At 41.0% G+C, this 27,765-nt stretch overlaps 1 protein-coding gene and 1 long non-coding RNA gene across 15 annotated transcripts in view; one reads left to right on the top strand and one right to left on the bottom strand.

Moving 5' to 3' along the window:
• Positions 1 to 688: 688 nt before the first annotated feature.
• Positions 689 to 27,765, bottom strand: part of Magi2 (membrane associated guanylate kinase, WW and PDZ domain containing 2) — a 1,272,989-nt gene continuing 1,245,912 nt past the window's right edge. For 9 of the 13 annotated variants that reach the window (XM_078040157.1, XM_078040158.1, XM_078040153.1 and 6 more), the window contains one exon: positions 689 to 3,611. In XM_078040157.1, coding sequence (XP_077896283.1) covers positions 2,953 to 3,611 — 659 coding nt within the window. In that variant the 3' untranslated portion in view covers positions 689 to 2,952. The remainder of the gene's footprint in view (positions 3,612 to 27,765) is intronic. The other 4 variants (XM_078040161.1, XM_078040160.1, XM_078040162.1 and 1 more) reach the window with 1 other exon arrangement.
• LOC110597586 (uncharacterized) overlaps positions 14,754 to 27,765 on the top strand; it is a 45,317-nt gene continuing 32,305 nt past the window's right edge. Inside the window, exons 1-2 of one of the 2 annotated variants that reach the window (XR_013435150.1) lie at positions 14,754 to 14,889; positions 26,627 to 26,883. This is a non-coding gene — a long non-coding RNA (uncharacterized LOC110597586). Of the gene's footprint in view, positions 14,890 to 24,441; positions 24,758 to 26,626; positions 26,884 to 27,765 lie in introns of those variants that run through there. The other variant, XR_013435151.1, reaches the window with a different exon arrangement.

Below are 27,765 nucleotides of genomic sequence, written 5' to 3'. Positions count from 1 at the left end.
ATTACAACTATCTTTTGTGTCTGATTTCATATTTTATGTCACCTCTTTTCTAAAGTGATACATATTGTATCTGATTTTTAAAAATTGGTATTGGAGTAAAAGGTTGACAGTGTGGGAATTTTAGGACTCTTACTAACCTAAATAGTAAGTCCTGACAGGATGAGGACTGGGGACTGTTCCTTTGAATTATAAACTCGTTGATGGCAGAATTGTTATCATTAATACCCATGTAGAACCCTTTTTCTCTCTGATCCAGGTATTACAATACGTTGCAAAATCTATATTTGGCTATTCATTTTGGACTTTTACATCCTTGAGAATTTGTATGAAAAAGTTTCAGAATTAACAGGAGATGATGGGATGGAATTTATTGTTGATTGATATTTTGAATCCTTTTTGGAAAAAAAAAAGGCCCAGTATCAATCAACATAGCAAGCTCTGGAAACATATTGCCAATTCGCAAATAAGGTAGTAAGCTGACAGGCAAATACCAGCTAGACTGTCTCTGAGAAAATTCTAAGTTTACTTGGGACAAAAAGTCAACAGTCTTTCCCATGTAATGCTACTACATTAAGAATCAAGTTTCAAAGAAGTTCTATTTGGGGTAAATATGTGAAAATTGCAGTTTTTAAAAACCAAATAAACCCCCAGTAATTTTCTACTTTAAATTAACACACAACTTATATAGTTGAAAAAAGAAAAGATTCTTGGATATATATTTTATTTGACAGTGTTTTAGAATATCATACAGTAAACAAGATTTCTGTAAAAGTTAATTTATCCATAGTGGTGCGTTTCATAAAAATAGTTGCTCACTTACAGTCTTTCTGTGACTATTAATACATGGAATTATATTTATAGAGATACAGCTGTACAGGGTAAATTCACAGCTAACACTACACAGAAATATTATTTGGAATGGGATTTAGATGATGTGCTGTCTTCACATGTTATGGATTACAGCCGCATAAAGCAATTACTGCACAAGTAGTAGCTGTGAACTGTGCAAATTAGAGTTTATGCAAGCGTAATCTCATTTTTTTTCCTTTTGTAACACATGGAAAATAAAGATTGGAGGATACAGTACCAGGACGTGCAGCTACACTACAGAAGCATTGTCCAAAACCAGATTCAATAAATTAATGGCAAACTATACTGGATTTCTAGTCCAGGGGAGAAAGACTAATTGAGATTAAACCAAAAGTATTATAACTGCTACATGTGTTTGTGCTTTTGTTTATGATGAATGGGTTTCATTTTTGGAAACTGCTTTTACAAGCTGCAAGACCCTTCATATGAGGCTTTCAACCACATTCCCTTGTCAAATAACTAAACTAGTCCTCTGTCTAATGGAAATTAAACTGCTAGTGCTCAGGTTACTGCAATTATGGAGAGGGAAAGAGTCAGTGAGGGAGGCTATTATATGTGACCTTGTGTGATGGACCTGACCTCCCCTTTTACTTATTTGACTACAAGTGCAGGGGGGTGAGACTTATTTGCATTCAAATCCTGTAAGGGGCAGAATATGGAAAGGATGAAGCCTCATTTATATAAAGCATATTAAAGACAAATTGCCTTCAGAAACATTTTGCCTTTTGATATGTGTAGCTACAATAAGTACCAATGGATAATTAATTGAAGCTAACATATTACAAAGAAATACTAAAACAGCAGGGAAGAAAGGCAAGTCTTAGAATTTCACTAGGGGATCAATCATAGATTCATGAAGATAAAACACAAACATTTGGAGGTTGCTAATGAAATAACAAAATTGCAAAAAACATAGGGCAAAAGCAAACCGAATGGAAACAAAAATGAATAAGGAAAGATAAGAAGTGAATGCTAAAAGTACTTGTGTTCTTTAATGAAAATAAATTAGTTATAATAGTGATTTTTTAATATTAGAGATTCATTGTAATCTGGGAAATATAGGACAAATACTTTGCCTTTGTTCTGTCAAAATGAAGTAATGGAGTGGGTTTAAAACAAGACAATAAAATAAGAGAAATACAACTGTGTTGACAAAGAAACTATCTTTGCTAGTCTGGGACAATAGGAAAGCCTTTTCATAAAGGAACTGCAGCGTTGCCAATCTTGATTAAACAAATTGTGGTCTTTCAATTCTAAAAGTCATATTTTAGAGGAAAATCAATTAAGATCTATGAGCTAAACAGCAAAACTCTGACTTATGGCAAACTGTTTCCTAGGATACAATTTTTAAACCTTTTTTTTCCTACCACTGAAAATGTACAGAAATATGATTTGATCACAGAAATGGCAGTAAAAATGGCATCACACCAATGAATTCACTATATTTCTAACATCCTGCTGTATGCAGGGAACAGCGCTAATACTGGTGATGGATGCCAAGGGTGAGCCATGGAAACATGTCATGGGCGAACAGTTCCGAATGTTTCAAAAGAAACCCTTTAACCCCTGACTAGATATGTCAAGAACAATTTATTTACAACGCTTTAGATCAATTAAAAGATATAATCTTGTCTCAGTTTCAGCTTGCTCCGTGCAGTTTGATTTTTAAGGCGATATTCCAGTTTGTGATTGCTCTTAACTTGTCCGGTTTCTTGATATAAAGTTTGGATGACATCCAAATCCTTCATGCAGTGGGGGGAATTTTTTTTCTTTCTTTCTTTTTTTTTTTTTTTTTAAACTAAAGCTACACTGCACCGTCTCTCTGTGATGTTCTTCACTTTATTTTGGTTCTTCCATAGCTGCCAAAGCCCCCACCGTGGAACAGGAGGCTTTAGGTTCAGTTTAGGTCTGCGTGTGGACGCCGTGCAGCCCATGCTCGCTGGACGTGTGGGACCTCAATCGATGCTCCCAGGCCTTGGTGCCTCGCGGATCTATGCGTGTGACAGTGAAAATAAATTAAAACGCCATGAAACAGAACCTAAGAAGAACGGCCTGTGCCAGGGCGCGTGGTGGGCATTGGCCTCATCTGCTGGCGGCCGAGGCGCCGGGCTTGAGCACGCCGGGCAGCTTGTCGGAGCCCGGCACCTTCCAGGGCCCCGGCGCCACGGCCGCCTTGCGCGCTGGGGCGCCCCCTGGGGGCCGCGGGCCTTGCCGGGGACCCGCGCGCGCGCCCGCCCTGCCTTCAGCCTCCCGCGCGCCCGGCCGCTCCCCGCCGCCCCGGCCCGTGAGCGCAGCCCCGAGGCCATCGCGCCGGCCGAGCTCGGGGCCCGGCCCGGCGCGGGGACCCTCCTTCCCGCCGGCCCTCGCCGCGTCCGCCGCGTCCGCCGCCGCGAGCCCGGGCGCCCTGGCCTCCGAGGCGGGCCTGCCAGCCTCGGGCCGCCCCTGGCCGCCGGGCGCCTCCTCGAGCCTCGGCCGCGCGGCCTTCTGCGGACTCGCCGAGCGCTCTCTCTGCTCCCCGAGGCGCTGCTTCTTCTGGCCGCCGGCTGAAAGCTCCTTTGGTTTCCTAACGTCGTGTTCCCTTTTGATATCCCAAGTCGGGTCTGGGCTTATCTGGTGGGAAGGGTCGGAGGGTGGGGCTGGATGCGATGGAGAGAATGGAGAGAGGATGTCCTCGAGGGAGACGCCTACTTCCGGCAGACCTGGGGAGGCGGCAGCGGGAGAACTCCAGGAGTTGGGTTCGTCTGTGGACACGGAGAACAGGCGTTAGGCCGTCCGCAGCGCAGGTCCGACACTCCCGCGACCACCCGGGGACAAAGGCAGGCAGCCCCGGGGGACTGCTTTCAAGGCCCCAGGCTACCCCCACCCTTACTGCCAGGAGGGCAGTGCCCGCGCCCAGGGGGATTTTATGCTTTCTCTTACTCTGCCCGCGCCCTTTGGTAGACCAGGGAGGTCTACCCTTCTCCTGGGCCCTCTAACTTCTTGAGGTGCCATCAGGCCTGACAGTGCTTTGGGCACATTGACTTGGCAGCACTTGAATCAATGGTTCTCAAACTCAAGTAAACATTGGAATCACTCTGGATGGATTGCCCAGGGACCAGGCTGGGAGATCCCAGCAGTAAAAGGCCTACATGTCTCTATATTTTTAACTATTAGCAAGGCAGTTCTGAAGAAGACAGCCAAGGTTTAAGGAAAAAATGTTCTGGGTAGTTTGAAGTGGTTGGGGAGAGTGACTTTCTCAACCATTAGGTGTCACTCAAAGCATAATCCTTAGCTACTGCCAGATAATTTCAGAATTTGAATAAATTCACCAAAAAACTCTCACTGTCATTTTGCCTTTAAAAAACACCATTGTCCTTAATTCTTTTTGTAGTTCTAACATGGAATGCCTCCAGACTAAATAATAAATGGTTCTTTCTAGGAAGCCTAGTTTCAGCATTTATCTAGGATGTAAACCATTTCCAAAAAGGATTTAAGACAATTTACAACATCAAGACACATATAAAGCAGAATGATAAAAATGAAAAGTGACTTTTTTTTTTTTAAAGCAACCACTGGTCAGAAGCCAAGTCAGAAGGACAGATGTGTTAGAAATCCAAGATGAGTTAGTTACTACCATGAGCAACAACATTATCCTTGAGTTTCTGCCCACTAAAGCAAAATCGAAGCAGGACAATTCAATGCAGTGAAACCTTGATATTTGTGACAAATATGTCTCCTGACTTTGGAAATCCTCAAACTTTGTAACACCATTCTAAACTATAATTTTTTTCTCTGAGAAATTGATATAGGGTCATGGGTGGGGAACCAAAAAAAAAAAAAAACCACATTCATAATTGAATTCTAGGTGGCTGGTGAGCATCCCTTATTAGCTGGAAGATTCAGCCCCACACACCAGTCTCAGTGTATATGATGGAAGTTCCATGCATATACAGTCTGTGAAAGTCAAGTGTTTAAGTTGAAGCTTCTTATATGGTACCTTTGATATTGACCTATAAAGAGATGAGCAGAAGAGGAGGGCAGTCGGGTTGATTTTTCCAATAATTCTGGCTACCCTTAGAATATCAAATCAGTTATTAAAAAAACCTTCTCTCTTTTGATGTGCAATTTGAATATTTTAGGCACAGTGTTATCTTCCTTCTTTCCATAGATTGATGTCCATTATCATTTTCACATGCTATGTAAAAAATCTTAAGAAAGCATCAGAAGACCCGGAGTCTAATCATACCTCTGGCATTTATTTACCAATAATGTGATTTTGGGCCAACCACTGGATCTCTCTGTGCCTCAATTTCTTCCTTTATAAGATGGGGCTAAAATGTCCAACCTCATGGTTATGAGAAATACTTGCAATTAGAGGGTTATGATGACTATTTTCACATAGTTGAGCCATATTTTTCCTCTGTGCTACAGTGGCTAGGGTTTGGGCTCCTGTGGAAGCTGCCTTGGTAGCAGATTTGGAGGTGAGGTTTTAGATAAGTGCAATAGGTCAGTTATTCCTATGTGCTATGATTCCCAGTAGTGGTTTTGCTATACTTCAGATATTCCTGTTTATCTCAAAGAACAATCTGCAACCAATGCAAAAATGTTCAATGAAAAGGGGACTAGGTCCTTTGGGCTGCAGTAGAGTTCAAAATCAATGATAGTGGTAACTTCACCCACATAGGAAGATTTTGCTTTAAAGAGTTAAAAGTGGGCCAGGTATGGTGGCACATCCCTGTAATCCAAGTGACTCAGGAGCCTGAAGCAGGAGGATCACAAATTCAAGTCTAGCTTTAGCAACTTAGTGAGGACATAAGCAACTTAGCAAGACCCTGTCTCAAAAAATAAAATGGAATGGGGCTGTGGTTCATGGTAAAGCACCCCTAGGTTCAATTCCTGGTACCAAGGGTGGGGTAGTTAAAAGTAGGCTTCAGAGGCCTAGCTATAGGATAGTGTGTGCAAGGGTAGTCTCTGACTTGAACCAGAGTAATGATATTTCACATTGTAATAGCTCTTTTCCCTACCATTACATCACATATGGTAGAGTCAATTAGCTGGCCTTAAATTACTTCTGAGAATAGGGAGAAGGCTGACATTATTCACACCATTTCCTGAAGGAGGAATTGAAGCAGAGAGAGGTTAAGTAACTTGACCAAGATTACAAAATAGGCCACCCAGGAGTAAAATTTGGGCTTCTTTACTCTTTTCACTTACTGAGAAAACTGTCCCAAGTTGTTACCTTGCAAATAGGATCCAAACTTGTGAAATGAACATGCTCAGTGGCCACTGCTAACCAACAGTAGCTAAGTACCATCACTGAACAGAATACTTAGCTTTTATTCCAGAACATCTTACCTACCATGTGTCTGGCATTGAACTGGAGAGTTGTTGTCCAGGAATATGAAAAATGTTGAACCACACATGTAAATGGCCATCAGATGGCCTCAGGTTACTTCTGAGATAAAGGGAGGCTCTCTTCTCTTTCCTTCTATTCTTGCCTTCCTTAAGTGATTCTCCATTTACAAATACAAAGGGCTTTCTCTTATTATAAAAAGATTTCCCTAGAGTTTGTTTATAGATCATTAAATGTTAAGAATATTAATCAGAAATTCCTATTAAGAATATTAATCAGAAATTAAAATTTTACCATTTTATCATAAAGTAAAAATGATTTCAAAGTGAACATATATGTATGGTTTCATATTTTCCATTTTTGTGGAAAGGCTCTCTCCAGTTCAATTCTAAATATTTCCTCTCTAAACATGTGGTGTCCTTACAGACATGAACCTGCAAAGCTCCATAAAGCACCAAGAGGCAGGCAGCCTCTTTACCCAACTGGCCCTATCCCTACCTCAAGGTGACATGAAGTGTGGATAGGAAGAGACTTCTCTAACATTTCAAAATCTAGTTTTCATGAAATCTTGACACACTATAGACAGAAGAATTACATTTAGTTCTGATTCCTTTGGACAATGTTTTTGCTTTCTTCATTCCTTTCTTTCTCCTCTCCCTTCTTCTTTTCTTTCTTTCTTGAACTTGGGCACTGGCTAAAGCATGTGATCATGCTCATTTACAAAGTAGTGATCAAACATGATGTGCTCTATAGTCTTTCCTGTCTGAAATGTCCTAATTAAAATTAGAAATCACAGAGATGCATTCTAGAAAGAAAGCAACTGACACATCTGGCCTGCTGGGATTTCTGCAGCTCCCTCATCCAAACAATGTCCTCAGGTCCACTGGCTGAAACCAGAAGGAAAAAGCTTTTCATTCCCAACTGGCTACTCAGCCTGTCCTCTTCCACCCGCAACAGTGAAACTTCTGGTTGGCAAACCCCAAAGATGCCTCTCTGTAGTCATCCTTTCACTTGCCACATTTTCACACCATCAATACTTCTAGAACCAAACTAGACCCTTTGCTTTCGTGAGACTCCATTCTCCTGCTCTTCATCCGACCTTTCTGGTAATTCTTTCTTACTTTCCCGTCTCTTCTTCTTTTCCCGGACTTCCTTAGGATTTGATCTTGGATAATTTTTTTCTTCCACAGATCATCTGTGGTTCTCATCTATTTGTGTAGCTTTTATACAACAGTACTACCAAATGTTTCTGCTGAGCTTTATGCTACCAGCTCTATGCTGGTGTTTCCATCCAGCTTCCTGATGGCTCTACCTGATTGACATCTTTATTGTGACAAATCCAAAATAGAAATATTTCTTCTCCAAGCCTGTTCTTCATTCTCCCTCATTTCCTCATCTCAGTAAGTGGTACAGTCACCACTTGGCATTATCCTCAATTCCTTGCTCTGCTTTACCTCACCTGTATAATATACCTACAAATCTTATTAGTATTATCTTCAAACATAGTGGATTTTATTAACTTAAGTTCGCCTAAATTTTCACCAGTATAGTTCAAGCTACAGGGCATTCTCTGGAAGGATGAGACCAGGGTAGGATGCTCAAGACTATCACACATAAAAGAAGGCTATGGATATCTTTCATAAACCCTTGAGGAGATTGGTAAAGACAAAAATTTCAAAACTGCAGTTCAGTACTGTTCAAAAAAGAGCAGTGCAATGTACTACGAACCACGTGTCCTCCTCAGGACAACCTGTGTAGTTAACCCACTCCAGGGATTGGCCTGCCAAGCTGTCCTTTCTCACACGGGCTACCACAGTAACCCCTCTTTTCCTTCCTTCCACCCTTGTCCTTCTGCAGTGAGTCTCCCTATAGCATCTGACACAATCTCTGAGACATAAGGTAGATTATGCCATTCCTTGCTTAAGACTTTCAGTAGATTCCCACTGCTCTTGGATTAAAACCCAAAATTATTCACATAGCCTACAGAAGCCTACATGATTTAGCTTGTGTCTCCTTCCCACCTCCATCTCCATTCATGCCCTATTCTCCACCACACTGTTTTATGTTCTTTTCAGGGATGTCACTGTTGTGTCCTCTGCTATGGAAATCTCTCTTCCTAACTACTCGTGTGGTGGGTTTCTTTCATCTTTGGACTCTTGAATGTCACCCTAGAGAACTCCAATCTGTGGAAGGTACACTATCCTCCTCAACGGCATCCTGTCTTTATTTCCTCCTAAACAAAGCTCGTAATTGTGCAGTTGTTTGTTTATTTGATTAACATCAGTTTCAAATGCCAGTTATAAACTTCCTGAGGGCAATGACCACATTGGTCTTGTTTATCATAGTGTGCTTAATAACCAGGATAGTGCTTGACACAAAAATAAGTGCTTGATGAATATTTGATGAGTGAATAAATCTACTCCCCAAATGGAATTGGCAGACCTGAAACCAAATGCCTACTTGAGGAAACACTTCAGGGCAAACAATTTTTATTTAAATTATAGTGTGTCAAAAGCAGAGTTGTGTCTGTGACTTTTATCATTCTTGAGAGGGGAGGATGGTTGTGAAATGGTAATGCATATTTGAAATGGGAGGGGAGATGACTGAATGTTGGGGGAAGTGTGGAAGGAGGAAGCCAGAAGTAGAGAGCCTCTATTTCCAATGAATCCCCTGAATTTCCACTGGTGATTTTTTTCCCTTGTTAGCCTCATCAACTGTAAGGATGTAATGGCTTTGCTTAAAGGAGCTTCATCCCTGAGGATTGTTTACCCAAAATGCTAAGGAATATTCTTACCACCCCATGGATAAGATGGACTTAAATACTGTATGTTCCATTGTGAGAGAAGCAAATCCTTCTCCTAAATGAGGAGCAAGCTTCTTGCCCTTCCTAATACCATTTCTACCAAGATTGTGGCTGTCCTAGAACATAGACAGATTAATACAGAAGTATATGTTCTTGGTATAAATACACACAGATTATGCACACACAATCATTTTTGAGTTAAAAGATGTATGATCTCTTAAATTATCTTGCAGGAGCCCAGAAATATTGAAAAGGAAAATGTACTCCTTTCACTTCATATGCTGAGATAGAAATCTTGATATACAGGAACAACAGCTTGTTTAGTTTTTAAAATATAACCCAAGTGACAGTAACCAGAGAGCTGACCTGCTAGGAATATACTGCTTGTTGCAGTAAATAAGTATCTATATTATTGGTTTTTCCAGATGGCTGTAATCTCTGGGGGAAAAAAATGTACAGAGGAGGAAAGCATAACTCAAATCAAGGGAGAGTTATTTTGATCTTGTGCTGAATAAGGCAGAAACCCTTAGAGGGAGCCAGAGACTGTGGCAGGGGAAAGAGGGCCTGTTATCTGCCCTATACTTCATCAATAGACTCAGGGCTTCCAGTTGGCTAGATTGTCCTCCAATCCCTGAATAAAAATTCCTATATTGCTTTCCTCCTTTTGGTACAGGGCTTGAACCCAGGACGAACCAAATACGTCCATTTTGGAGTGGGATGCTCAGGAAGATAATAATTCATTGCTATTAGTACTACGATAGTGATACCAATATGAATGAGGCACTTGCCAGGGCCTGACACTCTTCTAAGCCCTTGAAATGTATTAACTCACATTAAAACATGCAAACTGACAGGCTTTACCGAGAAGGCTGCTGAGACACAGGGCTCCGGTAATGTGACCACTTAGCTGGAAGGGCCGTTGAATGGCCTTCTGAATTGGATGATGCTCAACAAACTTAGTGGGAGCACTGTCATCAGAATAGCCTTGCTTTTGCTATTCCAACTGAGAAATGGGGGCTCATATCTTCTTCTGGGGTGATGCAACAGAACCTTCCATCTATGGTGATGGTCAGAAGCAGATCTATTGTTATTTCTAATGGAGACTCTGAAAAGCCATTTATGTTTGAACCTTAGACACAGAAGGACCATCACTATAGTCAAGTACTGATTTGTGAAAAAGCTGGAAATATGAGCATGAATCAAAGAACATTAAGATTAGAAATTTTTATGGGCAGGGATAATACCTTATATTTTAAAAATATTTCTCTCAAAGTCACTCCTTGAACCAGGATTGAGTTGAAAATACTCCTATTAGATATTGGAAACACGGAATCAGTTTGAGACACATGTACTTTTCCTGCTAAATCAGCAAAATTATTCTGCAAAGAGATCCATGAATTTGGTGTTACTTCTTACTATATAAACTTTTCCTGCTGAAACCTACTGTTGACTGGGGTTAGTGAATAATTATGAGGATGTATTGGAGTCTATTTTTTCTAATTTGAAATATTATTAGTAAATACATAAATGATTAAGGTAGATCAAAGGACAGTAATGTGAAGTCATTTGATATTCAATAGAAAAACCTGTTAAAGGATTGTGTCCAAACCATAATGAGGCTTTTGGGTCTGTTCAACCATCACTAAAGTGATTGCTTTTTGTAATAAAATATAAACAAGAAAAATGTGCATCTAAAATATTTTGGAAATTAACTATTTTCCTATGTTTCTGCTCTTTTTAAAGTGTTGTTTCTAGTCTGGAGACATTGTTAATAGTCTTTAAACATGTATATGTTTCACCTTTATTACCAGAGAGATGTAAATGAGGTGTTACAAACATTAATAACTTTAAAAATAGTGACCATATTTGCTTATTGAAGCTTCACATTTACCCTCATTCTGAAAGCATAATCTAAGGAGTGTTGTGAAATATGAGGCATGTTTTAGCTCATCTGTGGCTGAAGAGGTCAGTCTCAGAGTTAGATTGGGACATTAATGGACTATTTCCTGAGTGCTTCAAGTGTACTAGTACTGTGCTGTGTGTGGTATCATGTATATTACCTTGTACTTCTCACAACAGTTCTAAGAACCAAGGTGCTATTATCCTCATTTCACAGATTAGGAAACTAAGGCAATTTGACAAGACCATTTAACCAGTAAGTGTGAATCAGGACAACTGATTATCTAATTCCAGAGTCTATGCCCAGATCACTAGGATTCTAATCCAAGGCTTTCCAACTTTTTCACATCAGTTCACGAACAGGAAAGGAAAATTCATAGATAAACACTGGAATTCACTTAAAAAGAGCAGGTTCTGAAGACAACCTTTCCTCAATGCCCTCAGGGCTAAGGGGAATCAATATCCTGTGGCAAGTTTTAGCAACCTCAGAGGTGTGTCTTAGCACAGGTTAGGAAACTCTTAGTGATTTCAATTGGTCTGGGGATGTGGGGTTGTCTAGAGATCAGTTCAAATTAGTAAAATATTTGCATTGTAGGATATATAAGAAATTTGCTGGTTAATTTATTATAAGGATGATTTAGGTGTTTGAAGGGGGCTTGGAGGCCTTCTTACCCTCAAATTAAAGAAAGGCTCCAAAGTAGTGGTTTTCAAACTTTCGGAAATCAACACACCTTCTTTTTCAAATAAATTTGTCAGTGATAAGCCAATATGTAAAATCAGATCAAAAATGATGCTGCTTTGACTGGTGGTGGTAGTGGTGGTGGTGGGGGTTTGAACCTAAGCTTCTTGCATTCATTCTCCCTCCCTACCCCTTGCCAACCCCAGTTTTAAAACCACTGCATGAAGAAGGGTTATCTCTCAAAGTTTGTTCAAATGCAGAAATCTCTACTTAGGTGATAGAAAAGGAGGAAGTCAGGGGAGATTTGCTTAAGAGATTATTTTCTAAGTGTTAGTAGCTGGGAGTTGGACTGGTGGTGGGGGGGTGCAGGCAGTAGCAAATGTGCTCACACAATGTGTTCCCACAGCCAGCAATGACAAGCTTCATTGGGTGAGGGGCCACTCAGTCCTGTGCAGCCCCTTCTTGTCAGTTCACAGCCCCTACGGGGTTGAGATCTGTCCTACTTGTCTCTTGTGGAGAGAGTGTGAACTGGGAGGCTTCTATTTAATTCTCCCACTTGGTGTGAATGTAGGCAAGTTGGACAAACATTTTCAGCCTCAATTTCTCATCCATAATATGGAATAACTCCTGCTCGACTTCTTTGTCAGACAAAATAAGGTATATTTATTGTGTCTATTTATATGTTTATACATGCACCAGCTATGAAGTTGTTTCAGTTCAAATTTTTAAATGGGCAAAAAATTTGAAGGGATACTTTACCAAAATGATATACTGCTGGTGAATAAGCACATAAAAAGATGTTCTTATTAATTTCATTAGTGGAAAAATGAAAATTAAAACTAACTTAAACAGCAATAATAGCACGAATGAAAACAACTGGCAAGAATATGGAGCAACTAAACCTCTCACAGTAGCTGTTGGAAACGAACAACTTCTTTACAAAACAGTCTGGCAATTTCTTAAAAAGTTAAAACATTTAGTTTCCAACCAACCCAGCCATGCCACTCTGAGTTGCCTTCCTGAGTAAGATCAAAATTTATCCTCATACAAAAACCTGTATGTGAAGTTTCATAGTGACTTTATTATCACTCCTAACTGGAAACCCCTGAAATGTCTATCTACTGCCAAGTGGATAAACACTCTGAGTACAATAGTACTCAGCTCCGAAATGAAACAAATGACATGCACTAAGCAACGGCAATGAATCTCAGATACATTATGCTAGTGAAGGAAGCCTGATTCAAAAGGTGACGTTCTAGTGATTCCATCTATATGACAGTCTCAAGTAGGCAAATGAAAGGAACAGAAAACTAACGTGGTTTCCAGAAGCTGGGTGTGGGAGGGGTTTAACCACAACAGAGAATGAGAGAATGCTAATAGGTTAGGGTCTGTTCTATATTTTGATTTTACTGTATATAAATTAAACCTTGATTTAAGAAAATGGGAGAAAATTAATGGTGCTGATAAAGTGTTTTTAAGCATGGCTGAAGAAGTCTTTTTAAATTGGTTACACCTTTTGCAAATAATGTTCCCATCACTACTTTGCTTGGTAGCCTCCCTCTGCGTCCCTCACCATTGGACCAAGATAAGCCTCAGCCCAATGAAACCGATAATGAATTTTGAGTTCACAGAGTTAGAATAATCTGAATTAAAGAAGTTTTACTTTAATCTATAGAGGGCACCTTTAATCTTAAAGCTTTTCTAGAATCATGCTCTTCATCACAGAAATACAGCCTTGTCTGATGTGGCAGAGAGCCTAACTAAGGGATGAGAATCATCAGTCAGAGGTACCTATCTCCTGGGAAAAATGATGGAAACTGATGATAGCCACATCTTGCTAAAGATGGAAGAAATGAAAGTCAGTTACTCAGAGGATATTCGCACAGGGCTGGGATTGAACCTCATGCATGCAGGACAAGCACTCCACCACTGAGCTACACTCCAGCCCTCAGAGGATGCTCTAGGCGCCAGCTTCTGGAGTTACTTAATCACAGTCTTCCTCAGGAGCCTCTCATCTCCTCTGTAAATCATTCACAGACAGGACTCAGACATCACATTAATTCACTTCTAGGGTAAAGCCCACATGGTGTATAATAGGTGATATCCCAATTCTGTTCTGTACCTAGCTTTATATTTTGTCTTTCTTCTCTTTGTCCTCTACTGCCTCCCTCTCTCTCTGTTGGTCCAGTACCTAGCTGCTCTATTCATTTTCTTTTTTTATATTCAACAAATTGAGCATCTACTTTTTGTCTTTGCACTATGAAACAAGCACTATTTCTGTCTTCATGGGCTTTACTATCATAGTGGAAGAGGCTGAAATAAGTAACAAGAGAAACTGTGACGTGAGTCAGTGTAATGAGGAAAGATAACGTTTAGGAGATGAACTATGGGGTGCTTGGCAGGGACCCGAAGGAGGAGCAGGTGGTTGGTCACTTGAACCATGAACACTCTAGGCAGAAAGACAGGAGTTGGCAGAGGGAGGCTACCAAAAGCAGAAGAGGGGAAGCATGAGACCACCTGGGGCTTTTATAAGGAGTTTGAATTGTGTTCTGAGTGTGACAGAAACCACTAGATGGTTCTTAGCAGAAAGACCAACAAGCTGCTGTGTACGGAATGGACTGTAGGTGGAATCACAAAGCCCAGTCAGTCAAGAGACTTTTGTGGTAGTTTGGGCAAGAAATGATAGTGCTTGGACTTGGAGCAGGGTGGTGAGAAGAGGTTGGATGCAGGAGGTGTTTTTGAAGACAGGCTGAATTTGACACCCACTGATGGATTGCATATGGGGTACGAGGAAAGAGAGCCCAGGGATTTCTTTTATACTCATTCACTAGAAAGTGTACTGGTTTTTACACAGGCTTGTGCAAGGCACTAGAGAGGTAAAGATGAACAAGACACAATTAGTGCCTTCAAGGAAATCAGACTGTGCTACTTTGAATTTCTAGATTTATGGGGGTCAGCCAGAGTGCCTGTGGAGGAGACAGGAAGAGAAGAGATTGTTTTGTGAATAGGACTTCAGGAAAGTTTTAGTTTGTGTTTGGAGGGAGATTAACAGTTCCACTAATGCAGAGTAGGGAAGAGTATTCCAGAAAGTGGAGTCAGCAAGTGCAGAGGTCCAGGGTGTTGGGGGCGGGGGTGGGGGGGGGTTGATGTGGAAATGGGGAGGGGCACTTGGTAGTGATTGCAAAGGAGTCTTGGGAGGCAGGTTGTCACTAAGGAGTGAGAACTTCTCTCTGAAGACAATGGGGACACCAGGAGGCTTTCAAGCAGGAGAATGATAAGGGTGATCCGTCCTTTTTATCTAAACAGGTAAGTTAATTTACTGTTATTGACAAGTAAATTATACTTAAATTAGAACTTACTTAATGTGTGTTGCTTCAATCAGAGCCTTGTTTTGTTTTAGATGCTTTTATCAACAAATGGAATTTCCTTTTACTTTATTGGTGTTGGCAAGCAGAAGGATAATAACTCTTAGGGTAGAGAAATACTATTAATCTTGTGGTTAATTAATATTGAATATCTACTCTGTCCCAGGCACTATATTAAGGGTTGGGAATTCGGCATAAAAGAAGAGAAGTCCTTGCTCTTACGGAGCTTACTCCAGGAGGGAGACATAGAACAAATGATATCAAATCTCATCTATCAAAAAATAAAATAAAATAAAGGTAGCCACAGAAGTATTTATTAGGGAGCTAATCTCATTTAGGAATTCAGGGAGGAAATAACTTTATTTCAGGGAGGAAATAAATTTATTGGGGAGCTAATCTCACTGAGGAAATAACTTCAAGTGAGGACTAGGTTGATTATAATTTTATTATTAGCAGGAAAATCATCTCCTATTTCTTTAATAATTAGCCTTTCTTTCAAGTGGTTCTTCTATTTTGGAGCATGTCCAGATCTTGCCTGCTTTCAAAAGAGATAAGACCAAATATCTCATTTTTATATTCCCAAATTGAGCTTTTCATTATTTTAAGAAATGTACTATTATTTTTCACAACAGCTATGCAGTCTTGACTTGCCTACATTCATACCTTTGCTCATTCATTTGTTCAAGCTCTGTGCACAGAATATGAAGGGACTCTGAAAAAGGGGTCATGGACGGATAAGATGAGGTGTGGAGTGACAGGCAATGAAGCCACAGAGAGTTTTCTTGACTGTAGGACACACACAGGACTAGTGGGTCTATTGTGCAGGTGTTGGAGAATCACTGGAAGATTTGAAGCCTGGTCTTCAAAGACATGTGTTATGTCACTGGCCTGGAGAACAGAGTGAGGGACAAAGATGGGGATATGACACTGGGGCAGGAGTCACAGCTGCAGGCTGCTCTGCTGTGCAGGGGAGAGATGAGAAGAAACAAGGACAAGGCAGGAAAGATCAGTTACAGAAGGTGTGCAGAAGGAAGAACAACAGGACTAGATGTGTGAAGGTGGGGGAGGGTGAGTGAGGGGTCCTGAGTGGCTCTCAGGAGTTCAGCTTGTGTGACAGGATGTTGGTGTCTATGACTGAGACTGGGAATATAGATTGGAGGACAAGCAGGTTCAGATCTCCCCAGTGAGGACATTTTGAAACCTTCATTAACATCCTCCTTTCTCTTAATCTCTTTAGTCTTTCATTAAATTCCCTCTGCATTTATTTCAGAATGCCCATGGGCTTCACCCCACTGTTCCAAGGCTGACCTTGACCCTCATTACTTTAACCTTAGATAATTAGGGCATCATCCTGGTTTGCTGTCTTGCCACTAGCTTCCCCTCTTCAGCCCATTCTGAATCCTGAAATACATCCTCTTTTTTGACATCTCATCATGGGTTCTTTTTTTCTTTTTTAACTTCAGTTTTTGTCTTGATTCATGTGTTTATTCACCTTTTATGTCTTTCTTTGGCCATTAAGTTATAAGTTCATTGAAGATAGAAACTGTGTTTTAAATCTTCCTTGTATTGTCAGTAGTGCCTACCAAAAATCTTGCCCAGTATATCTGTGTTGATTAAATTTTGCTTTAAAACCAGTAAGAATTCATTGTAGTAGATATGACTATGAAGTCTCACAATTCAAAGCATTTTTAAAAAAAATCAGGTATTGGGCTGTGTGCGTGCTTGGGTTTTAAGTTAGGTCATCCAAGTTCTTGCTAATAGCAGCCTGAGGTAGATCAGCTACTGAGTGGATTCCATCTTAACAGCTTGTTTTGTAATATCAGTATTCATGAACACCACAGACACAGAAGAGACTTGAAATCTAGAGTTGAGGCAGTATAGATCTAGATCTTAGCATTATTATTAACCACTTGTGTGGTTTTGGGGAAATTACTTCTCTGAGACTGATAAAATATCTACCTTAGAGATCTTTCATGAAAATTAAAATCATGCACACTTTTATAAAGTTAAATGAGCATCTAACACATTTTTGGCACATAGTAAGCACTTGTAAAAACAAATGATCATGGTAAAAACCAACTGACATTCACTGGGCATTTATTCTTCATGCCAAGTGCTCTGCATGCATCCTGTCATTTAAATTTCACAGCAAACCTATGAGGTCTTTTTATCTTCATTACACAGAGGAGGAAACAGAGGCTCATAAAAGTTGAGTGGCTCATCCAGGGATTGTCCCTTTGACCCTCTGTAGTCATTGGGTAACTTTTGTTTAAAGTTTTCATAAAAAGCAAAAGGAGAGGTGTGAGTCTGTTACTTTTTTTTCTCAATATCCTGCAGAAGATGCTATGAGCACAGCAATGGCTCTAGGGACAGATGAACAGTTGGAGATTCTGGTAGATCTGCCAGCTTGGTAACCCACCTGTGCAGGAACCACGGCCAACACGGCATCCACACAAGGTTCTATCATAAAGGAAAGCAGGGGCTGCTGCAAACAAGCCCTTCGGCAGGTGGAGGCCCTGGCTGTGCATGGCCTAGCTGGGGATTCTAAACTTAGGGCCCAGAGGCGGCTGTGTCCTTCATTCCAGCTGCAAGCTACTGGTTTTTGCCTCTTTCCTTTCCTGATGATGATACAGGAAAACTTTACCTTCTTCCCATGGGAATGTGAAAGCCCCTGTATCTTCCCTGCTTTGGTAACAAAGGACAAAAGGTAACACTATTTGGAGCCAGCATCTGTGTTCAGATCACAGTTCTCAAGGTTGGGATTGGGGTCTATGGGACGTGATGAACACAGGTGGGAAGAGAGGGAAAGGACAGGATCCACGGTTGGACTACATTAGAGACTAGCTGAGGACAGAAATGGCCTGGAGCCAGGTAGGTCAAGGGCAGTGGGGGTGGGAGAAGTGGTGAGTTTGCCTGACCTTAAAAAGGAGACTTTTGGCTAGGGTCTAATAAAACCTGCCTATGAATTTTTATTTCTGCAGACAGTCCCAGGTCTTCCTAGAAAAAAAAAGTGACTGGCATCATTTTCTGTAGATTTTAGGACTCATATATAGTGGCCTATTTCAAGCAGGTTTAATCTCATTTTAGCCAAAGATAAGATTGTTTATGGAGCCATTTCTTCAGCAATAAAATTGAACTGGAAAGAAATATCAGAAACTATCTGACTGTCTTTGCAGAAGATAATTTATGAGGGCCTTAAATTTTTACCGATTTGTGTGTGAACATGTACCAAGACCCTAATGTATCAGCACCTCAAATGAGGGCTGCAGACAGGCAGAGAGCCATGGGATGGCTTGGGAAAGGTAGCTGAGTAGTAGCTGACAGGTAGTGACAATGGTAGCTGAGGGCACAGGGGTTGTGTGGATGGCCTGCCGTGGAGAGGTCCCCTTTCGGTGTTCAATGCCTTCTCTGAAGAAGTAGGAATTGGTTCCTGGGCTGTGTGCACATTTGGAAACACACTGCCTGACTGCATGTGTGGACTCTTAGTATAGAGTCTGGACCTTCTGTGTCAGCTCCTCAGAGAAGCTCTCTTTCCACTTTATCCAAAGTGGCTTTATTTCCACCCCTGTTTTGTTTCTCTCTTTGTTTCTTTCACAGCATTGGTTATAATTTATGTGTTTACTTTTTTTTTTTTTTTGGTAAACGAGTCTCCCTTTACTAGAATATAGATTTCTATCTTCAAGGGACCACAATGTGTCTTGTTCAGTGCTGGAACTTTAGTCCCTGCCCACTGCTATAATTTCAGCCCCTAACATGGTGGCACTTACTAAGTGTTCAATAAATGTTAACTGAATCAAGAATAAATGAATCAGAGAGTGCTTATTCTCCTTTCTTGAAAATGGAACAACAGCCAAGCTTAATAATTTAGAGAAATACGGAAAGACCTGTCCTATCTGAATATGTGTGTATATCTCAGGATATGTATCTGTATCCTTATTCATATAAGATAACCTTGATGCTATAAAAACTCTTTAGTTAAATGTTATTATAGTACTGTATTGTTAAATGCAAATAATTTAAAGATTATTATGCATGCTATAACAACAATTTATATGCATTTCTAAAATCTTAATTCTCAAGGTCGCCCCTGGACTAGCATTACCCTGGAGCTCAATGGATCTGCAGAATTTCAGCCTCCCCAACCTCATCTGGACCCACTGAGTCAATCTGCATTTTAGCAAGCTTCCCCAGGAATTCACATAGCTACTGAAGTTTGAGAAGCTAGTTGTATTTTAAAAGATTCACAATGTAGCCTTGGAAATCATTTTGTGAACTGTAGGAGGCAGTTTAACTGAAGTTGAGGAAAGACAGAATAGCTTTGGCCAGGGAGCCAAGGGTGATGAAGTGAGTGATAGTTCCACAAAGAATGAGAAATTCTGTGCGTCACTGGCCAATTTTTGTAACTAAATCTAAAAGAGAGTCTGTTGCTTCAGTTAGTGGGCATTTAACTAAGCATAACTCCTGCTGTGTAACTGGCAGAGTTAACACCATGAAGCCATTCAGAATCTCACTCAGGATGGACAGAAACCATCTCTTGACTCTCAGTTGTGACTGGAGAGAAGGTCTGGTGTTTCTTAACTTTTACAAATTATTCTACTTGGTATTTAATATTCATTTTAGAATTTTTTAAAAAGTAGGTTAGTGAATTGACTATTGTCATAAAGAACAACTTGGAGCCTTGTCTAGAACATGTTCCTGAGATGTTTTTCAGCTGGTTGTGACACTTGAGCAAGGCCCTAGCTCTTCCTCTCATTTGCAGCAACAATCAGAAGGATTAGAAAGATGTGGTCTCTTCTGAAAAGCTGAGTTAAAAAAATGAAACAAACAAAAATCTCCATTTTATAAGTTGTAGATGTGATTTGTGATAGAAAAAGTAAGAGATATGATCTCTCAAGCTTGAGTTATCAATTAAATAAGCGTTTATTTGGTGCTTAAACATGCCAGTGTGGGCTTGCTGCAGGGGACCAAAGACAGTACCAGATTCCTGCCTTCAAGGGGATTGGGTATCTTTCCTTTATCCATGACAAATCTCTTCCTGACCTGGTGAAAAAAAACAAGATTTCCCTCTCTTTAATCAACTTACTTTTCCAGGGCCCTAGATCAATAGGAGGACCAATAGCATTAAAAAAGTCTTCTTGTTTCTCATCTGGAAAATTAAACCTCCTTCCCAAGATGTCCTTAGTCACTGATCCTCATCAGTGTGGATAATCTTTCCTTCACTTTAAGCAGGTGGTTGTTATTCTGTGGGCCTCCAGAGCAGAAAGAAAAACCATTTTCAACTCTGGTCTTCTGTTGAATGTGCCTGGCACTTTGGTGCTAAACAGGCAATAAATCATAATAAATGGAAATAGTCGCCTGTGGCATGATCTGACTGAGTCGTTTAAACAATCACTTTGTGTTGACAAAGGGTAAGGTGATTATGCCAGAGGAATTTAAAGGTGCTGCAAACAAATGAACTGGAGAAATTGCTTGAAAAATGGGGCGGGTTCTTCCAGGGCAATAGACTTCCAAGCCTCAGTCTTGAAGTCTGTCGCCCCAGCCGATGAGTAATTAAGCAGCTGCTAATTCTTCTGCCTTACCCTCAGCGGTGGGGCCAGACCGCATAGCTGCCACCTGAAACCTGCCTTCTAAGTATGTGGTTTTGAGAGATGAACCCCATAGCGACCTGCTAATAGCATTCTGCAGGTTGAGAGATTAATCCTCACATTAATGTGTGGGTAGAGTCATTCAGAGGGCAGCTTCTAGCACGCATGCAACTGTTCTCATACAGCCGCTAGACTTGAACAGGGAAGTCATTATCAGCAATAATAATTCGAGCAAATGGACTGCTCTTGCCAGAGCAGTGTAGAGACATCTTGTGGTACCCCTCTGGTGCTTGTGGATGGGGACTATTTTTATATGCATTTTCCAAAGGAAAGTGCTGAGAGGATAACGACGTCCTTTGGATCACCTTGTACTACTTAAGCAGGCGTTTAAGGCATATCTGCTTAGAGCAGGAAATGAGAGGAGTCTGAGGCCAGAGGAAGGTCGAGCGCCCCTGGTGGCTTTCAGCCGTATCACAGCCTCTCGCTCTCCAGCCCCCATCACGTTTTCCTGGTTTAGCAAGCTCAGTCCACAGGGGTTCAAAGGGTGGCTCCTCGACAGGCGTGGTGGTGTATGCCTGTAATCCCAGCGGCTGGGGAGGCTGAGGCAGGAGAATCGCGAGTTCAAAGCCAGCCTCAGCAAAAGTGAGGTGCTAAGTAATTCAGTGATTCCCTCTCTCTAAATAAAATACAAAATTTACAAACCCTGTGAGGCTCCTTCCCAGACCACACACCTGCACCTGAAGCCTATTGAAAAGGAAGGCCTAAGCAGGGGTCTGTTCCCTTTACCACACGCTATTTTCAAAGGTCTAAGGATGATTTCATTAGAATGGACACTCAAAGTATCTGTGAGTATAGAAGACAGGGGCCCTGAATTGCTTCTTCTGATCTCAGACAGTAATTTGCTTTCTTTCTTCCCCTGTTAGAGCTGGGAATGTGGCTCAGTGGTTAAGTGTCCTTGAGTTCAATCCTTGGTATCAAAAAAAAAAAAAAAAGAAGAAGAAGAAGAAAGAAAAAGGTTGCTCTAGATCTGGGAATAAGAGGATCCTTCTCAGCCTGCACTGGTAGTAGACGCAGAGCTGTGGGTCTCAGCCCTGGTGCATTGGGGAATCCCTTAGAGCTACACCAGGACCCATTCACCCATCCAGTGGAGCCCTTGTCCCTACTTTATATAGCATGGCAGGCCATTCCCGTGTGCAGGCAGGGTGAAGGCCTGCTGCCTTAGCAACAGCTATGGCCACAGCACTTAATAACAGGTAATAGGAGTCAATCATCCTTCTCAGCTGAGAAGTCTAAATGCTCTTTAGGCTTACTTTTCCATTATTCTCTGCTTCATGATTAGACTCAGGAATGATTGGTGACTTGCAGAGAATGAGACTCCACTGCTGATAGGTGGATTTGGGAAGTGTCAGTCCTCTGAGAGATCTTTTAGTAACCTGTCCACCCAAGGCTACTAGACAGTTCTCAAGGAGCCTCAGTCAGTGTATGCCTGTTGCTGCCACTGTACACAAGGTGGGGGACAGTCAGCTTCTGGGCGAAAGATGATTGTCCTCCTGTGCAGCATTTCATGCCTCTGTTAGCCACTTTTTGAAAGATCAGGTGGTGTTGGTGGGGGAAAATAGAAATGTAACTTGACTCCTATTTTAGTATCATAGTCCACATCTGCTTCTCATTTGAAGCTGTGTGCCTCCGTGTGAGCCACCGTGGAAAGGAAAATCCACCCAGGGACGCTAGATCCGCGCAGGAGAATGGTGAAAGCTTCTTCTGCTGAAGCAGAAGGGTTCCCCGGGGGAGGATGACTTAGATCACACAACATAGGAAGGATGCTTTCAAGATAGATGGCATTAACTAAGAGACTTAATAGGAAATTCTTGAGGCTGGGAGCTTTGTAGCCTCCAGTCAGCTTGCTAATTAAGGCTCTTAACAGCCTAGGAAGTCAGCACTGCAAATGAATGGCGAATGGTGGAGGTCAGAAGCTACCATGGCTTGCTTTCCCTCTGAGTAGTTCATTTAAGGGGTCTTATTTAAATAAGCTTTCCTGCTCCTCCCCCCAACTCCAAAACCCACAAAATCCTAACCCACAAGTGAGGTTGCTATCTGGGGGAAGCGGAGGAGGGAATGGAGCCTCTGTGAGGTGCCTTCCCAGACCACACACCTGCACCTGAAGCCTATTGAAAAGGAAGGCCTAAGCAGGGGTCTGTTCCCTTTACCACACGCTATTTTCAAAGGTCTAAGGATGATTTCATTAGAGTGGACTCAAAGTATCTGTGAGCATAGAAGACAGGGGCCCTGAATTGCTTCTTCTGATCTCAGACAGTAATTTGCTTTCTTTCTTCCCCTGTTACTATAAGAAGATCTTTGAAGTGTTTGGCTGTTGACCCCAAAGAACCGGAATCATAAAGCCTTTGTACTAGTTCCCAATGATGGAAGAGAATGTTCTTTGGCTATCCTTACCTATTTAATCAATTACCCACAGAGAAACAATGTGATAGCTTTAAAATGCTGAAATGGCAGCTCTTTTCAATTCTGGCAAACATGACAGGCCTGAGCCAATGGGGGTTGGTTACTGCTTGTAGGACAGTCGTCTCTGTAATGGCTTAGAATGTGGTTGAGTTTGGGGGCATTTCTGGGGAGTTATAGGTTGATCAGGAAGGTGTGGAATTCCTGGGTTGTTGTCATACAGGGTTTAAAATTTGGGCTGTGGAGTCAAATTGTACAGATGCCTGTCCTGATCACGTTCCCTAATGGAGCAGGTCACCCAAAACTCCCTAAGTGATGGTTTTCTTCTTAGTAAAATGGAAGTGATTATAGTGCCCACCTCTATGAGTCGTGAGGTACAAATGAGCCCAATAACTCAAGGCATCAATTAGCTCGAGTATCTGGCACCTCGTCAACAAAATAAAATGGAAAATGAAATAAGTGCCATTGTTATTGGTTGACCAAAAAAGACCCAGTTCCCTGCCTCGGACTGAGTGAAATGGCCTGAAGTCCAGAAGAGTCAGCTTTAGCCAGATCAGAATTAACAGAACTGAGGGTATCTGGAGATGCCAAATGCAGCCATCTGACACAAATGCCAGATCCCCAAGACTCAGGGCTTCATCAATACATCAATATATTTAATGTGCTGGGATGTACCGACATCCTTGAAGCAAGCTGAGTAAATCTTGTCAACCAGGCTAACAGGGCACAATGTTGTGGAAAGAGCATCATCTCTGGGAGGTCAGGAGATGGGTTTAAGTATATTGTCTATTGCTTGCTTAAGGTATGAGGCTTTGGGAAAACCACTTAATCTCTCTGGGACTCAATTTTTGTAACTGTTAATGTTTATGACAGCCCTTGCCTTCAAAAAGTTCTGTTTTTAAGAAATACTTAGAAGCATTATACAAATGTAGAGTAAGATGTTATTTTTATTACCTATATCCCTTGATAAGAAAATTCTTAACTTGGGAGCTACCTTTTAATAACTGAAATGAATATCAAAGGCTTTTGATTACATCCCAGGTGAACTAAGTGGTCCTGTTGTGTCTGTGTGGCAGGTGGAGTGTGCGGTGGGAAAACTCTACAAAGTAAATTTGTTCTTTGGAGTTTCACATCAGCTTTAAAGGTCAATGAAAAGTTTCACCGGGAACTTAGAGATGAATTTTTAGAAGTTCAGCTGCTCTCTTGACCTCTGGGGGTGGAAAAGATTGGTCAGAATCTGCATTTATATCCACTTGAAATAACTGACAAAGCTGGATTCTGGATTCAGAGTGTCCCAGAGGATGGCCTGTCAGTGTCTTCCTCTTTTTAGCATTTAAGCTTGAATGAATCAAGCAAGTCAAAGGAATTTTAACGGCTGCGTGGCCAATATCTTCACGGTCAGCTTTTCACATTGTTGTCTGCTTAGTAATGAGTGAAGACCTATCAGCCTTGCTCTTTATTTTTGGCAATGTCTTTCCCTAGGACACAGGAATCCACTCTGTGCCGAGAGGAAATATTTATAAATCTTAAGAGGTTTAAATTTAAGTCTCAAAACCTTAAAAACTGAGACTGAATGCATTTTTGATATAATTATTATAGTTTTACTAAGTTTAATTTCTTTTTCCAAACCCTAACTAAAAGCAAATGCAAAAGGAATAGCGACGATGAAATGGATCAGGCCAATTACTTGGGTATAAATCTTATCTCTTTTCAAGTTCAAGCTCATTCTCTTTATTCTTTCATCTTCCCAGGGTAGCTTGATTAAAGGTAAGTGGAAAAAAGGGGTAATTTTTGTCAGAACTTGTACTTCTATTATGAAGAGGACATCTTTATTCCATTATTTTATGAGAAACATTCATTAAAATAATGTGATTTCTCTTCCCGAAATTTACAGCACTATTAATGTTCCTTTTACAGGATCCAGAGTTCCAAGGGCATTCTTTCTCTTTGTAAGTTTGTCATCAATTATTTCTAAGTGGAAATATTGCTGCTTTAGGTGGGTACAGTCTGTGTGCGTGTGCGCGCGCACGTTCACAAGCAGATGTGTGTGCAGGACTAGGGAAAAGGCCTTTTCTTCCTCGGACATCCTCATGAAGAAGACAGGTCCATTGCTGTCACTGCATTCCAAGAACAGAATGACAGAGGTGGGAGAACCACCCCCAATGTTATTAACATATTCTCAGACTCCAGGGTTTCCTTTTGCTGAGCACTAGGGAACCATTTTCAGTCTTAATGCAGTAAATGTATAGCTTTTCATCACAGCAGTATGGAAGACTGGATGGCACGGCAGTAGGTGAGGAAATCTCTAATTCTTTTTCTCACTTGACAAATATTTTGGGTGGTGACTATGATATGGGGGACCTTGGGCTACAGTGGTCAATAAGGCAAGGTCAGTGCCATTATAGAGCTAACACACTTTGTGTATGGAGAGCGGTTGACACACAGGGACTCCCATTGAGACATAATCGATGAATCAATGGCAAAGTCAAGGTGACCATTCAAAAGACCTTGGTGTCATCTTTTGCTAAAAGTAGGAACAAAGGCCAGATGTGAATGGAAATTTAGGACTCAAGAGATTTCACCTGGAAAGTCTCTTTCAAATGCTGAAGGGTAGATCTAAATTGAGAGACCTAGGCACACAGGACAGCAACGACTGTATGCTCTTGGGTTGGTGTTCCTTCTTTAATTTCTTCATTCTTTCATCTCTCCATTCAATCAAACACTGAGGGGTCTATTCATATCCTCAATGCAGAGCAATGTGCAAGCCATTGGGAATATGGAAATGAATTTGGAATCTTCTCTTTCTGACCTGGTAGAGCTCATATTCTAGGGAAGGGAGAAGGGCAAAGAAAATAAATATGATGCAAATCGTTATGGAGTTGTATAGTGAGTGATATAAAGATATAGAAAAGCTCTTTAGCAATGTACCTTTGAGTGAATGTATTTGAATAGTGTGGTGTTTTCATGAGCCTTCTCAGTTCTAGTCAACAATTTTAGGGTTATATATGTACATGTGATATGCCCTCTTTGCCTTCATCTGCTACCTGAACACTCATCCAAGTCAGAGTCAAACTCCAATATCATTTAAACTATGTGCAGTTCTCTTAGCAAAGAGCATAGAAGCAAATAAAAGAACCTTAATTTTAAAATGAATAAGCATATGATGAATTAGAAATGATTTGACTGCTCAAGGTCACTTGCCCTTCCTGCTCTATCATTGCTTGGACCAACTTCCTTTAAGGTACAGACCAGTTTGAGGTTTGTTCTTGAAAGGAGCTTGAGCAGTGCCACAAGCTGATTTCTTCGAACTTTCCATATGCAACAGTGTGAGGGAAACACTCAGCTGTTTCCTTGGAGCTGCATAATTGGCTCACCTCTGGCCACTGCATTTTGTTTTGTTTCTTCTTTTCTTTTCTGGCTCAACACCTTCCCTAGCTGGAAACTAGAGCAGGATCAAAGTTCAGTTTTTCTATAATTGACATCCTCTGGCTTAACTCTTAAAACAAGCTGCCTTTTCCTGTAATGGGAAATATTTTGTGACTATGGCAACATGCTGATTAACCACCAAGGTCTGGGCATGCTCTTTTGGGGGTGAGCCACAGACCTCCTGTATTTCCTATTATGCTTTCTTTTCAGGCAAACCTCTACTGTTATATTCGCCTTCCTGTCAATGCCAAGGTCAAGAACCTGATGGCCTCTGGTGTTCCAGACCGGGCAGCCTTGAATCTACAGAACCTGAATGATGAACACACAGTTGAGAAACTGAGCAACTAGGAACTTCATATCAGTAGAAGGCACCTCATATTCTCTGGGACCTAAAAGGACCAGGAATAGTAATGAGCCTAGTATCAGGCCCAAGGAAGAGGCTGCTGAGATCACCTCAGGCACTGTAGGTGAGGCTGCTGACTTTCTACTTTGAATTGCTTTTAACATGAGCTGAAGATTGTGATCATAACACAGAATTACCTAATAGCTTTACTTGAGGCTAAATATCTGCACAGAGCAGATGACAAACTGAGCTGTGGCCAAGTATGGGGTCACATCAGGAGCTCTGTGGCTGTTGGTTTTAAACAACTTCCCCACCAAGTAATTTATGATAGCAGTAAAAAGAATATTGTTAGCTATGGACCAACAGAATAACAGCTATTGCCACCTTATTTGCAGAGCAGGAAAGAACTAAATCAAAAGCTGTAATTAAAAAAGATAATGACTTTTAAATTAGTTTTTATTAATAGAATTAAGCCATATTAAGTTTTGAGATGGTATCATAAATATGCTAATAAAAATGCTCTTCCTTAATGAAAACATATATGGAGTAAATAATTTAAAAGTCACATATTGCATGTTGGTTTGTGATATTCAATATATTAATTGACAATATAAAGTAGCTTAAGGACATTTTGCATCACTAGGTAACTAGGCAATTGTTTATAGATCTATATAATATACAGGAGAAACTTACATCAACAGGATGGGAAGGTTTTGATATTGACCAGTCAGAGAATAGGCACTTTTTACAGAGGGCCACAGGCTCTGTAATGTGTCCTGTGGGTATTGGGAACAACATGGGGCAGGATGATTAAATTATCCACATATAATAGATTCTGTTGGGGATGGTATTAAAATGGGAGGGACAGTGTAATCTTCTTTTCTAGCTCCACTGTCTGGGGAAGCTCAGGCATGGAACTGCCCAGGGAGGAGAAAATGAACAGGACTGTATCCCAGTTAGCTAGTCTGGAATTGCACCAGTCTATATTCTGCAGAGCAGCATGTTG

This window comes from Ictidomys tridecemlineatus, chromosome 2, assembly GCF_052094955.1.
Source record: "Ictidomys tridecemlineatus isolate mIctTri1 chromosome 2, mIctTri1.hap1, whole genome shotgun sequence".
Classification (NCBI taxonomy): Eukaryota; Metazoa; Chordata; class Mammalia; order Rodentia; family Sciuridae; genus Ictidomys; species Ictidomys tridecemlineatus.
This window is presented reverse-complemented; position numbering and strand designations above follow the sequence as displayed.